This window comes from Trachemys scripta, chromosome 19 (genome assembly GCF_013100865.1).
Source record: "Trachemys scripta elegans isolate TJP31775 chromosome 19, CAS_Tse_1.0, whole genome shotgun sequence".
Taxonomy (NCBI): Eukaryota; Metazoa; Chordata; order Testudines; family Emydidae; genus Trachemys; species Trachemys scripta.
In genome coordinates, this window is record NC_048316.1 from 15,294,108 (window position 1) to 15,312,766 (window position 18,659).

An 18,659-nucleotide genomic window follows, 5' to 3' on the forward strand; every position below is an offset into this window, starting at 1 on the left:
TGCAGCCCTTCCCCAATATTGCAGATTTAGCATATCCACCCTAAATCATTATTTAAGCAAACAGACAGAACAAGTCTTATTTTATGACAAATGTTTGCACGCCTAAGGTGCATTGTGAGGCATGAGGCAAAATTGCATGTGTGTGAGTGTGTCTGTCCACCTGAGAGGACGTGTTTTATTTTGAAACCTCTCACCCAGCATGTCTTCTTGTCAACATGATACGTGATTTGATTTCTCAAAGAAAATATTTTGTTTAAGAGCTTTTGAAAGTGTAATATTTGAAACATACCTTTCCTATCACATAAAGAAACTATATTTTATATACGTAGTTCTTTAGTGCAATATATTTTTCATAAACAAGAAGCTGAATAAAAATATTAATATCGCCACCAAATTTGTCTTAAATGAAGTAAAAATAAATAGGTAAACCAAGCTAAAAATCTGCCTTTATTTACAATGGAGTAAATCTGGATTAAGATTACTAACTCTGTTAAAGTTAATTAAATAAATCCAAATTGACACTAGTGTGAAATCAAAACCTGGCTCCTAAGGTTTTTATTTTCCTGTAAAGTGTCATGCACACCTATGGTACTACATGTATAAACAATATCCCTCTGATTTTTGAGCAGCTCAGATGATCATCTGGAGATAACAGATCTGCAGCAGTAGGGAATGTTTATTTAATAATAACATAATTGTAATAGTATAATATCAATATTAGTTGGCAAATAAGGCTTCCCACTCTCAAAGTATTATACAAATATTAACTAAATATGTCATTACATAATCTAATCTTATTAATTAAATAATTGTAACAAGTCTAACACTTAAATAGAGAAGTATGATAAATCTTTCATAGACCACAGTCCTATTATGTGACTTATGTAAACCAACCCTTCCGGGGCATGATTATGTGAAATGCTGAATGCCTCCTGACCACTGGCAACTCCCAATGCGGCCTATTTGCAGCATGAAGCATTTTTCTGGCCTCAGAGGCAAAAGGTCCCATTAACTTTATTGGGAACAGGATCATGTCAGTGGCCAATTTGAAAGCAAACATGCCATTCCTATTGTTAATCTAGGCAGGTGCGCCCTAATGTCTACTCCAAAATTGGGTCCGGAAGCCAATGCCACAAAACAGCAAATACTGGGACTAAATTAAAGCAATAAATAGCAATTCAGTGTGTATTATTAGAATATATTAGTGTGTGATAATTCCAAACACTCCTCCTATTTCAAAATTGTAACAATGAAGTACCATAAAAAAATCCATGTCCTGTTAAGCATTCCAAGCGCAAGGGAGACAATTACTAATACAACTGCATGCTGGCACTGCAGAAGGCAAATAATGGGGGAAATGTTTATTTCATAAGCAAGGCCAGTTTTTGCAGCTAGAAGAATAGGCTGCCTGGATTTTAATTATGCACTAGGCAGAATCAAAGCCTAGTTATTGAAGCTCTGTTTACATCTGCCAGGGAAACTCTAGCTGTTTCTAGTGAACCTTACAAGCAGGGCAGGAAAGCACAAGGAAAACAAGAGGCTTTTCAAGGCCCTGAATCCCATGCAGGCTTCACAATACCTAGGTTGCTCAGCCCCCTCTCTCGTATTTAATTAGTGATTGAGGCAGTTTGGTTCAATGGCTCTCAGCATCCCCACTAGAACAAACTGTTCCAGCATCCCTGATTCCCCTGGGATTCACATCAGCCACCTTTGAGTGGGAGGAACGTAGTGGCCTGATCCCCACTTCCACATGGGGTGGAGATGTGCCTCTAGCCAACTATAAGGGCAGCCCCTGTAGGTAGGGAAATCATAGTAACATCTTTCTAGCCAAGAGTGATAGTGGTGCTCAGCAGGCTAGATGTCTCCTGGGGCAGGGGTGTTTGATGGTTCCTCACTGATGGCTTGGATGGCCTCCTCAATGGATGTCAGGCTTGAATGGGATCAAGGGCATGGTCAGTGTTCCCACCAGCTGTTCACAAGCAGAACCAATGGGGACGCCTTAGCTCTGGACCCTCCTCTTTAAAGCAGGGGCTGGTTGCCCCTTGTGAACCCCAACCGGCTGTGTACCCCGGCCATGCGCAGCCTAGGCTGTGGGCAGGGGGTTACAGTGCAGCTTCCCCACGGGATCACGGGGAAACCCGGCTCAAGCCACCCCGCTCCAGGAAGCGGCCAGCTGGGACGTGCCCCTGGGGCAGGGAAGGGGGAGACAGTTAGCGCGCGCACATGAAAAGGCATGGGGAGGGGAGGAGCCATCGCGTGTGGGCGGGGCTACCACTCTAGGGGCGGGGCCGTGTCGGAAAAGACGGCGTTGGCCGGGGCGTGCGGGTGGGCGGGGCCAGCCGGGCATTGCGTGCGCGGCAGAAGAGGAAGAGGGCGGGGCTACGGTGGAAGGGGGCGGGGCGGTGCCTCGCGCCGGGGCCGATGCCGAGTCCCGCCCCGCGTCGCCGGCCCCAGTCAGTCAGTCAGTGGCCGGGCCGCGGCGCTCGATGCGGCAGTGGCGGTTGGCGCAGGAGCGAGTAGACGAGGCCGGGCGGTCCCCGCGCTTGGAGACAGCCGGACTGCGGGAGGGACTCGACCCGGGGCGGCTTTTACCTCAGCCATAGCCTCCCTCCCCCCTCCCGCGACTAACCGCCACTTCCGGTGGCCTCCCCCCCGCGAGCCGGGTAAATACCCGCCCCCGTCTCTCCCCCGCCCCCCTCGCGGCTGCGAGCGCGCCCGGCCGGGAGGATGATGAACTCGCTCCTCTTCGGCGAGATGGCGCGAGCCTTCGCCGCCGGCCCGGCCCCCGGCGCCTTGGGCCCCGGCAGCCCCGCGGCGGCCTCCCCGCCGGTGACCGCGGCGCTGCGGAACGACCTGGGCTCCAACATCCACCTGCTGAAGGGGCTGAACGTGCGGTTCCGCTGCTTCCTGGCCAAGGTGCACGAGCTGGAGCGGCGCAACCGGCTGCTGGAGAAGCAGCTGCAGGCGCAGCAGAGCGAGCGCGACCGCCGCTTCCGCTACAAGACCTTCTCCCGGGACCAGGCCGTGCAGACGGACCCGGGCCCCCCGGCTCCCGGGCACGGCGCCCAGCCGCCCGGCCCCGCCGCCGCCGCCCCGCCGCAGCACTACGGCCGCCTGCCCGGCACTATCTGGAGCTACACCCAGGTGCGCCGCACCGGCGGCGGCGGCCTGGAGACCCTGCAGGGGCCCGGCGTCTCCTGGGTCCACCCGGACGGCGTCGGGGTGCAGATCGACACCATCACCCCCGAGATCCGGGCCCTCTACAACGTGCTGGCCAAAGTCAAGCGGGAGAGGGACGAGTACAAGAGAAAGTGAGTGCGGAGGGGGGGCGGGGGGCGGGGGAGAGGCCTGAGAGGAAGTCGGGAGATGGGGGGCGCCCCCCGTCCATGGGGGAGTTGATGGAAGGAGAAGGCTTGGGGGACCCCTCAGGGCAGCCGTCCCAGGGTGAGGAAGGGGGAGCTAGGCTGAGGAATCTCAGACCCATGCGGGAACGTGGCTTCCCTTCCCCCCGACTTCCTGTCTACGGAGAGGCGGCCGATAGATTTGGAAAACTTGGGGGACCCTCCTCGAGAGAATTTGTCCCTCCCACCAACCTGGTTGACTTTCCTGGGGGAGGGTGGGAAAATCTGGAGGCCCTTTGGAGGTTGAAGGCCCACTTTCAAGCTTTCTGTACATCTCTGTCTCAAAAGGAGCATTGTAAGCGTAATAAATTTAAAAACAAACAAACAAAAAAACCGTCCTTGGAGAGGGAAGCGATCTACTATTCCTGTTGGTTTACCTAATTAGCCCTAAATTTAGCTTGGGAGATGAGAACCGGTTAATCACTTTCATAGTCAATTTCACTTTCTGGCTCTTGTGAATGAGCTCAGTGCTGCAAAACTTGGGTTGCAAACACTGCAGGGAAAGGTTTGCAGCCAAACAAAAGCTGTTTCATTGAAATGTTTTAAAAAAACCACCAAACACATACAGCTTGAAAAATTTACATTCATCTTAAATTTTTGTTAAGCCTTGGGAGATTTTTATGCAAAATTAAACATGTCTAAATACACTAGACACACAGACACAAGTCTATGTGCACTGAGGGTGGGAGGCCAGTAAAAGTCGGTAGCTCGGATCCTGGATTTCTATATGCAGTGAGTGCCCAGGGCATCCTGAAGGACAGACCTGGGCAACCACTGCTAAATTCTGTTGCTTTTTTGGCTTAAATGGGGTCTCTCTGGCAGTTTGGTTTTGTAGGAGGGCAAATTCAGACAACCCTTTTGTGAGACAGCCAGGGCCATGTGGCATACAGCACATTCTGATTGCAATGCTCTGCATGGATGAGAACATTGTGTTCCTTATAAGCTGTTAGTTTGTCACATTTATGGTTATGTCCTTGCAAATTACTTGTCTAAAAAAAAGTTTACATTTGGAAGGTGTATGATACATTCATGTATCTTTTGGGGTTGCTCTAGTTTGTCCCTATGTGTCATGTTGAATAGACTTTTGAATAGACTATTTTAAATTTGTTGGCTTAAATTGGAAACAACACAAGAAAATCACTTGTAGATGTGGCAGATGCGATCTTTCTTTGACTACTTTTAAAAATACCCTTCCACTCCTGATATTTCCTTGCATCTAGCTGTGTGAACCATGAAAATAAAATAATCTGGGAAATCCCAGTTCCAACTGGTTTCTATTAGTGGCTTTCAGTATGTATGACTACTGTGGGGTGGGAACTCAAATGCAATGCTGAAAAGTAGTTGATGGCTTTTATTCCAGGGCCATCTCTCATTTGGCAAGGCAACTTTTTTTTTCCCTTAAGGGCTCATATCTGAGTAACCCAGTCTTATCTATTCAATTCTCAGCCCCCAATAAATCGTACCAGTTATACTGGTTATGTGATGTGGATGTCTGTACACTATGAAACTACCCTCCTGTTTGATAACATATTTTTAAACCGGGATAATAGGCCTTTAGAAATGTCAATGGAAGCTTAGTGCTGTGACAGGAGTTGATGTCAAAATTTGATTAAAGGGAAGTTGGGCTGTATTTTGTGTGTGCAATAGTAGTCACATTATGCCATGGGCTTGTTTTGTTTTCATTCTCTGTACTAAGAAGATGGATGGTGACACTTGGGAGAATATGTATTCAGCCACGTTTCATTTAAGAAAGTTATCCCTAGGGTGTGGGTTGTGTCATCAGTGTCTAGTGCTACTTTTCTTTTTTTTAAATAGATGAACGGTGATTTCCTCTGGAGGAAAAGGTCAAGGTATAGTCTGCGCACAGTTTTGCACTGCTTTAACTTTGTGTTTAGAAATTGGTGAAGTTAGTCTGGATGCAGTTATACTTGTATAAAAGTGCTTATGCCAATGTAGCTGCTTGTGATCTAATCACCTTTATACCAGTACAACTGCATCCACACTAGTGGGTCTTACTGCTTTAACTAGATCTGTTTCTAAACTGAGGAAGTTAAAGCAGTACAAAAATTGTGTAGATAAGTGCTAAGTGTTAACATCCTGAGTCCCCTTGGAAAGGCTTTTTTTGTAACATGTCAGAATGAAAAGCTTAAAAAGGCAACAGTCAGGCTGAAAGTAAAATAAAATTTCAAACTTGCATTTTTAATGTCTCCTTCAATATGTGTATGTCCATTACTAAGTAACTGATTATTACAGTTCTTGTTTGCCTTTCCTGCCCCCCTTCCTTGTCCTTTTATGCCCTGCACTAGTCAAACTTAGATTTTATGTGACCTGCTCTTTGGTGGTGGTTGTCTTTTTCTTGTGAGACATCAAATCAGTTTTGTGTGATTTAGAAAATATTTATGCTGTTTATTCTTTCACTCAACTCTAGCAGTAATAATAGATTTCAGTTTTACTTTTTCATGCACTACCACAGTATGGAAATGCTTGCATTGCAAACACCATAGGGACTTCTTACTTCCCAAACTACTCTCTCTCTTCATTTAAAAAAAAAAAAACAAAAAAAACACTTAAAATCATAAAAGTGTAGGACAGGAAGGGACCTCAAGAGGTCATTTGGTCCAGTCTCCTGCACTCAAGGCAGGACTATTTTTAATAAAAAGCTGGCTGCCCAGACGGGTTAGAATCTTGGCCCCTCAAATTAAGAGCCTGATGCTCTGCCGACTGAGCTAGCTGTCGTTGCCAACACTTCTGGTGTGTGTGTGTTTTTTGTAAAATCACATTTTGGGTTTAAAGTACCTGATAGTGCCCCCTGATGACTGAATTACTCCTAGCACAGTGGTCTCCAAATAAAGAAGTCAGTGGGTTTTGTTTCTATCACTTTTGGAAAAACATTGTCAGCAAAGAGTTAAACATGTGCATAAGTCTCTGTGCCTCTAGGTCTTGCTCAGCAAAGATGTAAGAGGAATCTGGCTAGCTCGCTTACTGTTAACTTGGAAAACAGACCTGTGTGCAGTACTTTTTCTCTTAGCAAATGAATCTCTCTTTTGACAAGGCTACTATCTTGAGGTGGCAAGATGGAGAATCATTACATGGGTGCTCTAAACTACGGTTAGCAAACTTCAGCTTCCTTGGAGGAAGAGAACTAATATTATAGTTACCAGATGTGTTTCAGTGCTCTTAGATGCTTTCCTCTTAGGTCAAGATGGTAGATATCTTGACAAGGGATGTCTTGCACCAATGGCAATGGTTGGTTCTAAGCCTTTTTGAAGGGACTTGTTGTCTTACTGGCTGTAAGATACCGCTCTCCTATGCAGAATGTGATTCTGAAAATAGGATTCAGTGTGTTAATACATTTTTATCCAAAGCAGTATACTTATACTCTGGTGGGTGTGACCACCTAATCAGGCTGGGCACAATTGTGCAGTATCTTATAGCATATTTGCCTTTCCAGTATGGAGAACTTTGGAAAATCTATTTTGAAGTGACTTACTATTCATGTTATTGATAAGATATTTAAGTTTTGGTCCATGCTCTTTTTAACTTGGGGAGCTAATAATGCACTGGGGGATTTGTCATAAAATGCTAATATTCCAGGGGTGAGCTTAGCCATAAGAACATGAGAATGGTCAGACCAGTGGTCCCTCTGGTCCGGTATCCTGTCTTCGGACAGTGGCCAATGTCAGATGCTTTAAAAGAAATTAACAGAACAGGGCAATCATTGAGTGATTCATCCTCTGTTGTCCACTCCCAGCATCTGAAAGCATGGAGTTGTCCCATGGACCAAAACTTAAATATCTTACCAATAACATGAATCTTGGCTAATAGCCATTGCTGGGCATATCTTCCATGAGTTACTCTAATTCTTTTTTGAATCTTGTTATAGTTTTGAACTTCTCAGCATCTCCTGGCAATGATTCCACATGTTGACTGTGTGTTGTGTGAAGAAGTACTTCCTTATGTTTGTTTTAAACCTGCTGCCTATTCATTTCACTGGGTGACCCCTGCTTCTTGTGTTCTGTGAAGGGGTAAATAACACTTCCCAGTTCACTTTCTCTACGCCATTCATGATTTTATAGTCCTCTACCATATCCTCCCGTTTTCTAAGATGAACAATCCCAATCTTTTTAATTCCTCCTCAGATGGAACCTGTTCCATATCCCTAATAATTTTAGTTACCCTTCTCTGCATCTTTTCTAGTTCTAATATATCTTTTTTGAGATGGGGTGACCAGCATTTCACCCGGTATTCAATGTGTGGGCATACCAGAGATTTAAGCTTGTAAAGCATATTTTCTGGTGATCTTCCCTTTTTTTACCACAAAACAAGTAAAATTAACCCTACTGATAACACATACACATTTCAAAGTAGCAATTGTAAAAAGTATTAGCCCTTAAGTATACATCTTATAGGAAAACACACTGATACCAAGATGAGTGACAGATGACTACGTTACTGAGTTGTGCAAATACCATTGCTAGTAGTCATGTTTTGTTTGTTATACAATGATTATACAGTCTCTGTACCAAGCAACCAATTCACACAAGGCTTCTGAGTCTTGGTGACAAAAATATTGTCCCCTGTTGAAATAGTTGACTATTTGCAATAAGCTCCATGACTGGATGGCAAGGTGTGGCTAGCACAATTTCCTCTTGAATGTCAACATCTTGTAGTTCATGTGTAGCCTGTTTAATTTTGAACATGATTTTTTTTCCTATTAGCATTAATTTTTTTTTTAAATTCAAACTTCCTTCTGCACAAATATGAAAATCATGCCATAGTCACAAGCTGAAAAACACAGCAGTTGGATTGAGAGCAGCTTTTGGTAAAGAGGAGGTAAAACTGTCTAAAGAAATCTGAAGGTTGTCAAAGATTCTTTATCAGATGAGGTTCCACAAGCAAATTTTGAAATTACAAATGGCTTCCCTCTAAAAACAGACTAGTTAATTCCCCACGCCTTTTTTCCACCCACGAAAGTCTAGATTTTCTTGGAAGTGCAGCAGCAGCTTATTGTGAGATAACGTTGAAACATATATAACCTTTAGCTAATATTTTATGGTCAATAGAATGTTGTGATTGTTTTAAAATCACAAATGTGAGTAAAATCTGGAGCAGAAATGAGCAAAAGTTCCCATGAGGAATCAGCTGACTAAGAAATAGGCTGTGTAGAACTAATTCTCCCCCCCCCCCCTATTTTATTCAAGGATACATGAAAACAGCCGCTTCATTAAACCTTTTTCTGTTTCTCTTTATCACTCTGAATTATTAATTTCTGGATAATCATTTAAAATAGCTTCTGATTCTAGATCTGCTCACAAGTCCTTTGGTCAATTTTTGACATCTGATAACACTTCACTATTTTTAACTCATTTTCTGTTGCTATTTGAAAGACCTATATGCAAGCAGGAGAAACTAACCCTAGGGTAACTTAGATTGACTGTATACAAAGTAAGTAAACCAGAGAATCACTTTTCCAGTCTTTCAGTAGGTGTTATCTTAAATGTTACTTCTAAAAGTTAGAAATAAAACTTTGTTCATGCATGTGTCCTTAAGAGACGTGAGAAGAAAAAAATCTTCAACAGTTTATGAAAGATACCAAAATGTGCACTGCATGGAATTTGGTTTCTAATATGGTACAAAAAGGCAAAAATGCACACGTTGAGATTTTTTATTTTTAGGTAGGTAACAGTTCAGCTTCCCACCTTTTTAGGCTCTGAGGTGTGTGTGTGTGTGTGGAGATCTCCCATTAAGATCTGGGTACATTGTTGTGTATTGTGACTGTCCAAATATTCCTGTGTGTGGCCAACAAAAGTCTGCTGAGTTTGTGAAAACCCTCCTGCAGTCATTCCATATTCTTCTGTCTGAATAGCTTATAAAAAAAAAAAAAATCTCTGCAAGAAACCTGCTGATCAGTTTGTCCAGAGCTTTAGTTTGAACACTTGGATGGATTTATATTTTATGGGTTTAAAATTGTTTTTAATTGGTTCAGATATTTAGAATCTACCAGATATTGAGGTTTTTTTCTTGCCGCAGTGGAAAGCAACTTAACAGTTGAGCTGGAAATAGTTGTTTTTTCTCAGGATGGTCTTTTCGTTTTGAAGATTAATAAAGTCCAGTTGAAGAACAAGAGATTATCTCAAAGTTGCTGCAGCCGGCAGAGTTTTCCATTGTCAAAGGCAAAGCATGTCAGAACGAACTTAAAAAAACAACAACAAAAAAACAAAAACAAAACAAAAAAAAAAACAGATCTAAAGGAACTTAATAAAATTGTGCTTAGGACAAACTCTGTAGGAATGTGTAAGTAAACTTTAACTTAAATCAATGGTAATATGGTGCAAATGTTTTTTTATTGGGTCCCCATGTATTATAACATGGCTTCTGAGGTGAACAGAAGAATTTCTTCAGGGTACTAGATTTTTCTCCCCTCCATGTTCCAGTTTGTTACAGAGCTAGTAATGCTTTCTACCTGTAAATTAATGTACTGCCCTCTAATTCGTAATTCCAGCATATTTCTGCTCTCCTTTTTACAGTTTAAAAGGGCCAGTTGGCTTTTCAGTAAAAGTGCTTAGTAGAGATTTCATTACCAGTGGGATATTTCTCCCACCCTTGTTGAAGTAAATGCTCATGCTTCTGAAATTGAATGTTAGTGTGAAAGGAATTCTAGCTGTTAGCAGCAAGGGATAATTTTTGCTTGAGGAAGGGAGAAAATTATCTGATTAATGCTAGAAACAATAGCTGTGCTATAGAATATATCATTAATGATTATTACTAGAAATTAGAGAAGCAGGTTTTTTGACTCCTGTCTTTCGTTACTTAGACCAGCGATTTTCAGCCTTTTTTCATTTGCGGACCCCTAAACAAATTTAAATGGACCCTCAAGGGTCTGTGGGTTGAAAACCACTGATTTAGACTTTTTGTAGTCTGGGTGTAAGAAATGTATTTGTCTCTGAATTGTGCTCCTGTGCTATCCTTAATGTTGATGTTGCATCTTTGTCCCGTGTTTGTGATTAATTTGATTTTTGGAAAAATCTGTATCAAATCTTTCAGATTCTGGATTCTAATACAAGTAGAAACTAGAGTAATTGGCCAAGGAGTGAGGGCGCTCATGCTTTTGGGAAGAAGGCAAGGTACTGTTCCCCTTCAGTCCTTCCTTAGTTACATTGCAGTAGGGCCACCAAGACCCGGTCAGGGTTGGGTCCTGTGCCCTGAAGAGTTTTCTTATGTGTCTTGTTTAAATTTGATTGTCCTCCCTCAAATTTGACTTAGTTTATTACAAGGGTGACATTAACAATACTATATGGTTACATAGGCTAACAATGTCAACCACTTAATTCTGAATCACACTACTTAAAATTCCCTATTCCATTACAACTTCCATTACAACTTCTCTGCCCCTTTAACGATTGCCCCCTTGAAAAAGTCATGCTTGGGTTTGCAGTTTATTGTCCCCAACTACCCCTTTATCTGTTACTATTGGTTCTTTTTAAATTATTGTTCAAGTGTAAGCTAGATCTACAACTGTGATAACTGTCCCTTCCCCGGGGTGTCTGTCCCATAAAGGGATAGGAGGTGATAGGGGTTCCAGAGTTCTCCACTCTTTGTTGCTATCAAGTGGGTCCCTGCAGCTGTCAGGTACAAAAAAGAAAAGTAAATTGCTTGGCCATTGTGGTCTGGGATTATGGAGGTGTTCTTTGGAGTCCTTGTTATATCATGGGGTAGTTCTGCCTCTGGGAGATGAAAGGGGGGGTACCTTCCTTCAACCCAGCTGGCTGCGTGAGGTGTGGCAGCTTGGGATACTGTTCCATAGAAGGGGTTCATCTTCCTTCTCCATGAAGCCCAGGAAGTGGACAAGGAAAGTTCTAGCCGGGCTCCACACTGGTGCCTGGCTTCCATTTTCCCTGTTAATGAGGTGCTCTAAGCTTTTCAGAGCTGTGCTTTCCCTGTCACCCCATGAGGCTAAGGTGGGGTGGACTTCTAGGGCTCTGGAATGTAAGGAACCCCCCTTATATTCTGGTTAGGGTGGTTGAGGGAGACTTCCATGCCTTTCAAAGGATGGCTGCATCCATGGAGAATATTGCAGTGCTTGCCCTTTAGCTTATAGCTTTTAATCCACCTATTTTGTGAGTCCATGTGAAAGTAAGCGCAGGTCTTCCAAAGGCTGAAAAACCAGATTCTGAAGTACACTTGATAGAGCAAAAACAAGCTCTCTTAAAAATCTTAAACCCAAATTGTCTCTGAAGACGTGTGCAATTTAGGAGTCAAGCGAAAACAAACCCAGGAACAATCTATTTCTAGCTATTCATTATGTGTAATCATAGGTTTAAATTGCTGTATAGTAATGCATTTCAAGTGCTTCGCTGTCTGTAGCTAAGGAAAGAATGGGACTGGTGCAGAGCTCAGCAGCTGCATTTTTGTGGTTCAGATTTTTGTGGTGATACTCTGCCAGGATTTTGCATTGGCTTCCTGCATATTTTTTTTTTGTCCTGTTGACTGCTTGCTGAAATCGTCTCAGGGTTCTGTTTTTAAAGCTTGTGTTTGTGTGTCTAGATGACACTAAATTCAAAGGGGTGGAGAAACCAATTTTTTCTATTAATACAAGAATTGGAGATGTTTATTATTGGGTTAAAATGTTAAACTAAATTAAGTGTGCTAAAATTGGGGCCATTAACTGAAGCCATTTTGCAGCTTGGAATTCCATTAAAGTGTTCCCCCAGACATGCCTCCTTTGCTTAGTGAAAGGTTATCTAACACCGGCCTGTGAACTTAGTTTGTGGTAACAAACAGATCAGCTGGCTTCAACTGGGATTTGGCTCAGTAAGGAGGGCAAAGAATCAGCATATCCCAAGGCTATGCTTGTAACAGTCAGTTCTCAAACTAACTTGGTTCTTCCCCCAAACAAATGCTCTGATACGAGCGGGAGAAAAGGATCTGTGTCACTCAGAATCCCCACTCTCACATGCTATATATATATATTCTTAAGATTTTAGCATCAGTTAAGTCTCATCCTCTTCTGTGTCTCTCACAATTTGTATGGAAGCCTCTTTATTTTTGACTTGTGAAGTTTAAGAAAAAAATCTTCTTTTTAACCTCAGTTTTGACGAGCAGAACAATGTAAGATTATTATAATGTATGGTGGCATGTCAGATGAGCACATGACAGTTTCACAATATATCTGAACTCTACTGCCTTGTTTGGGATCCATGAGTGAAAGTGATTGTCTAGTGACCCAGAAATCAGTATTCATGTCAGCTCTGGAGAAGTGCTATAGGAAGGAGTGTGGGGTTTCTTTCCAAAATGGAGGGATAATGCTTTGGTTGCTTTTCAGACTGAACTTTATACAGGTTTTCTTGTTGCACCTGGCTCTGTCATCAAATGCCAGTGTCTAGAAATCCAGCGGTTTATCAGATTTTCAGCTTGTTTACGCATGCACATGTTCAGAATTGGTGTGCAAGCAGATAGAATCTTCTGGAATGTTGTGTTGGAGGACTAGGTATGCTGTTTTCTGCCATGGAGAGTGAAGTCTTCAGTAGCAAGATTCTCCAATTTGTAAGTGTTTTCACAATCATGACATTAATATGGCATCTGGTTAAAATAATTTTAAATAAAACTACTCTCATATCTGGCTGTAATATTGAAAATGTGTTTAAGTCTCTCTATTTGCCTTGTATGTATTCATTGAGTTGTTGATCCGTATACAAAACATTACATCAATCCTGCCCCTGGGTCTACTTCAATAACAAGAACATAGAGAGGCCAGAAAGAATGGTGCTCTGTGCCCATTAATGATGTGTCCTGCTTGTTAGTGACCAGAGAACTCCAATCTAGTTGAATTGTTACTGTGTGAAGTTGAATCACAGATGATGCATGTCTTGAGTCTTTTTGTTTGGGCACTTCCATCCCTGCATAATTCATAACCATGTGACTGACAATGACTGGACACAGAACTCTAAATCTGAAACATCCTGCTGGAGTTCACGTATCCAACGCGCACCAGCGATTACTGCTTGGAAAAGGGTTCACAATCTAGTGAAGGAAAATTAGTTGCATCTGTTAGGATGGATGTTTCTATTTAAAGTTTTATGAACTAGAGCTTGAAAATAAGCATTTGGGTTTGGATCAGACTTCTGGTTACATTGATGAAACCCAGTACTTTTTTGTGGATTAGAGTTCTCTCCAAATGCACCCAGTCCTTCCAGCCTTGGCTTCTGTCATCCTGGAAATTTCCAAGGTATATTGTCTTAATAAAGGGGCCAAATACATGGGATCTGAAACACAGTTTGCATCATTACTGTTCGTAATGTGATTCCAAATTTAGTTAGTCTTTAATCTGATGGAACGTCAGTGGAGTTGCTTTGGATATGTATTAAAATTATAACAAAGTAAAGCTTGGTATTATGGACAGTCTGAAAAATGTAATTTAATTTTTCTCTTTGGATGTTACACAGACAAGATAAATAATTTTGTGGCTCCTCAATTTAAATTTTCTCTCAAATAGGAGTTCAACATGCAGAGTTATTGTAAACTATCAAACATACCTTGGGATGCAGCTAGCCCCAGTATTTTGTAAAATGCAAGTGTTATGTTGATGTTTGTTGCGTTAGCATAGAATAGTTTTCATTAGAGTTTTTAATGTACATAGTTTATATTCATAACTGAAGGTTAACACTGTTTCTCACATTTAAAGTATCATTAAACAGAGAAATTGGATCCAAGACAACTTCATCCCACGCAGGCTTATGTTAAACTCAAAACAGGCGTGCAGCTATTACAAATGGGGCATAATTGTTAAAATACTCCTTAAAAATATTCAAGGTCTCCTGTTTTTTTTTTGTTTTTTTTTTTTTTTTTAAAAGAGAGGAAATAATTGTCTTCTCCATAACAGGTGTTAAATCACCTGCTCAATTCTGTTCTCAACTATAGATGCCAAAGCTTGGGAAATCAAATTGTCAGTGCTTAGTATTTTTACTGATTGGCAACGTAGTGCAATTCCAATGAATCATATCTGTACATGATATTGAGCCGTTGGCATACTTTGTTGGTTTCAAAAACTAACTGCTGGCACAAATGCAATCACAAAGAGCTACTCATGTACGCAGAACCTCTTAATTTTTTTTATTTGGGTGGAGGGAGAGGAAGTATTGGCCAGTTGACAGTATCCTGGAGGAGTCAGGCAACCTGGGCTTTATTCTTGGCGCTGCTGCATCTGTGTGATAATGGGTAAGTCACTTAACTTCTTTCTGTTTCCTCATTTGTAGAATGGGGTTAATACTTAAAAGCACTTCTTATAAAAGAAGGTGAGATTCTTAAATGAAAAGCAGCTAAGTATAAGTATTATAATACACAGTAAAACATCCTTTCTGCTAATCTGTATTCTTATCCACAGTGCAACAGCTGCCAGTTGTCAGTGACTGTTGAGTTTTTATTAAGGGGACACTGGAAGTTAAATCCCGTTTTCAGGGATGCTGCTTGGGATTTGTCCTTTTAAAGAGGCATGTTTTGTGGCTGAAATAAGCTAGTTGTCTCCCTAATTGGTACTGAAATGTAACAAACTCCCAATGGTAGTATCTTAATATGCAGATGAAAAAATTCTGCTCCATAAACTCCTCTGCTTCTCTTTCCTCTTTCTTGGTGCTGAATTAGTTTATCCCTTTTGTACAGCGTACTGTGGGAACTTTTTAGTTAATAAATTCCATGTAGTTGTTGAAACTTGATATAGCCTCTTCCACCTTTTATTTAGTCAACACATACAAGATTATTTCCCTGAGATTCCAAGATCACCACAAGATATTTTAAGGGTAAGGCTATATTACTCCTGCTGCTATGAAATAAGTGCAGAATTAGCTGTACATTGGTGTAACTGCTGTAGAGAGATTCACCTTTTCAGTTCTGGTTTCAAATGCACAAGTCAGCTTTATTTCCAAGAAATGCATGAAGCATTTATTGTGTTACTCTCTCTCCCATTGCCCCAAACTGACGAGCAGCTTTAGCAGATTGGATAGGATTTATTCCCTGTGCCATGCTTGTGCGGATTTCCTGCTCACTGGATTCTGGTTTTTATATGGGTTTTGGACACATGACTCAAAGCATAGGACTCTTGTAAGTGTGTGTTATTCTAAAGACAAGGAAGGGAGTGAGGTGATTTTCTCAGTCACTGTTCTCCTTGTCTATCTGTGCATTAAAACAAAAATAATCCCAGATTGTAACCCTTGCAGTGTTGCATTTGTCTTCCTTACGGTTGGAACTTTAGTTGAACTCAGTTAATATCACACTAGCATCTGGGTATTCTTGATAACTTTAGTAATAAAAATGCATAATTCTTGCACATGCACTGCACACACTTGTTCCTCTCAACAGATGACATTTATTGATGAGCAGTTTTGGCTTTAGTCAGTGTGTACATGGAACAGCATAATGGGGTTAATTTAGGTCAGTGGTTCTCAAACTTTTGTACTGGTGACTCCTTTCGCATAGCAATCCTCTGTGTGCAACCCCCCCTTAAAGATATTAAAAAATTGTTTTTAAATTTGTAACACCATTATAAATGCTGGAGGCAAAGCGGGGTTTGGGGTGGAGACTGACACCTCGCAACCCCCCATGTAATAACCTCGTGACCCTCCATGTAATAACCTCACAACCCCCTGAGGGGTCCCAACCCCCAGTTTGAGAACCCCAATATAGGTATTTGGTACTGGAAAAGAGCATACTGTACAAACATTTTCCAGTGCAAGAGGCTTTTGCAAGCTTAACTGTCTTAAATGTGTTTATTTCTGGTAGGGGTGACCTGTCCTCTTCATCAGTATGTTTAGTGCAGAGATGTGGAAAACTTGTCTGGAATCTGTGATTTGCAGTATTTCTGGCTGCCATAGAATTAGCGATACTGTACTTGTTAAACTTGCTTTCACCATGTTGGCAACTTGAAAAATCAGCAATGTTTATTTGCAGCTACAATTTCTAGCAACAAGCAAACTGCCGCTCTCCCCACCAGAGAATAGTCAGGACCGCTCACGTAACCTAATGTTGCTAGCGTCTTTTACAGGAAGATATCTCTATGCTATATTCCAGTTGTGAGACTTTGATTACTTGCTCCTAATTCTGCTGTTGTATCTTCAATTAGTGGATACTGGATTTTGTTTGTAAATGAAGTGTTGTGAGGTTAATCTGGAATTTATAAAATTTGCTGCAGCAAAAACAACAACGAGGATAGACATGTTACCTTGGGACTGACTTGCATCTGTACAAATATGCTGAAATCCTAAACCTTGATTTGGGGGCTCAAAGACCGAATTTGACTGTCTCTCTCCTTGTATATCCCAACTGTTTACACTTCAGTAGTCTTATTTATGGTTTTAAGTCTCTTCTGCAATCATTGTCTCCTCAGCAGCCAAACTTCAGTGCAAAGTACCCTTATTTTCCCAAGAGCTCCTTGCAGCAAACAGGTGGTGAGGAATTGGTAAGATTCAGTGTTGAAATGATCTATTGAGATTGTGATAAATGGAGTGTTTTAAATGAGTGCTGTAAAAATGCAGGAAATATTAAATTCATTTTAAAAATGGCAGAATACCTTATTATATTTTTTGTTTTGTTTTGCATTTATTATTTCCTTACCTCAACCTGGAAGCCTACCGGCCAGGGCCGGCTCTAGCTTTTTTGCCGCCCCAAGCAAAAAAAAACCAACCAAACAAAAAAACCTGCGGGGCAGCCGGAGCGGTGAAGCGCCCGAAAAAGAAAAAGGGGGGGGGACGGATTGGACAGAATGCCGCCCCTTAGAATCTGCTGCCCCAAGCACGAGCTTGCTCGGCTGGTGCCTGGAGCCCGGCTTTACTGGCTATTCATGAGTCTCCTATATTGTTAGTGACACACAGTTGCAATGAGAAAACTGAGTGATTCCTTAGGCTATCTTGCAAAATGATAGATTGGTGAGGAGGTAATTTATCATGTGAAAGAGATTTAGGCCCTTATTGTTCTCCAGAAAGTGTCAGGGTAATATCCTGCTCCCCTGCCCGGGCTCTATTGCTAATTTGCTTTTCAGGTACCTCCCTTGTGGTCCTCCAATTAGATTTCATATGGAATGGGAACTTTCTCCCAGGGCTATAGAAAAACCACCTCCACCAGGGGAATAGCTACCAGCGCTGGGAACAGAGTGCACTGTCTACACTAGCACTTTACAGTGCTGAAACTTGCAGTGCTAGGAGGGTGTTTTTTCACACCCCTGAGTGAGAAAGTTGCAGCACTGTAAAGTGCCAGTGTAGACAAGCCCTTGCTGTTCCTTGCAAAAAATTGAGTCCACATGCAGGAATGTTGTCTGTCAATCATTTTGGTGCATCCATGCCCAATCACTTTACAACAGTGATGGTACCAGCTTATTTTGAAATCCTAAAGCAACTCTGCTACACAGCACCTAGCATTGTTGTGAGCAGGGTCTTTTAGATAACTTCAAACGCAGGGCACTCAATTGAGGGAGAGTTAGGGGAACTGACTTATTGAAACTGCACTCTTAACCAAGATGTGGATAAACCTTTGTCAGATCCAGCTAAACAGATATAGTCAAGCTAAATATCATCATCCCAAGTGGAACAACTAATGCTTTTGTAAAATACCTGGACGTGGCAGTGAGGAGAATGCAAGGTGTTATAAGAGATTGTAACAGTTTTGTAGTGCTTTTCATCCTAGTATAACAGGGCCCAGGTGTCTTGGTATTTCAATCTGAGCTATTGTCCATCAGAACTCTATACATCAAGTTTAGCTGTCACAGAAACAGTGACCTTTAGGATATCTCAGACTTGTGTGTGGGAAATGTTGAATTGGAGTAAAATAAGATGTCACTTAGCTTTTGTACATTCTTAAATAAAGGAAGCGAGATAGCAAAGCATATTTAAATATTTAAAAACAATATTTGTAGTGAAAGCAAACCCCTCTTATTTGGAGGTGAATGGATAGCACTAACTATCTTAATGGCTGTGAAGACTCTCTTCTTAGTTTTTATTCCTATAGTAAAAAAATTAACCCTAAATCAGACTCTTTAAACTACTATGCTTCCCTTTGGTATCTGAGGAAAAGCCATGATCTTTGAAAGTTTAACTCCCATGGACGAGTTGAGAGCGTAGAATGTTGAATTTTCAAGGAAAATCAAACTTTAAAAAGCGTAAGTATTCTTAGGGCAGGTCATTAGTTTAATTCTAGTCTAGGCTGATAGGAGTTGAAAATCTTATCTGATTGTGGCTGCTGAAAGACTCTTTCCTAGTGGGTATCTGCATAATGATG

The 18,659-nt window shown here is 41.6% G+C and overlaps 1 protein-coding gene across 2 annotated transcripts in view; it reads left to right on the plus strand.

The window, feature by feature from the left end:
* Window positions 1-2,471: 2,471 nt before the first annotated feature.
* Window positions 2,472-18,659, plus strand: part of IFFO2 (intermediate filament family orphan 2) — a 48,982-nt gene continuing 32,794 nt past the window's right edge. For both annotated transcript variants that reach the window (XM_034753228.1, XM_034753229.1), the window contains exon 1: window positions 2,472-3,311. In XM_034753228.1, coding sequence (XP_034609119.1) covers window positions 2,728-3,311 — 584 coding nt within the window. In that variant the 5' untranslated portion in view covers window positions 2,472-2,727. The remainder of the gene's footprint in view (window positions 3,312-18,659) is intronic.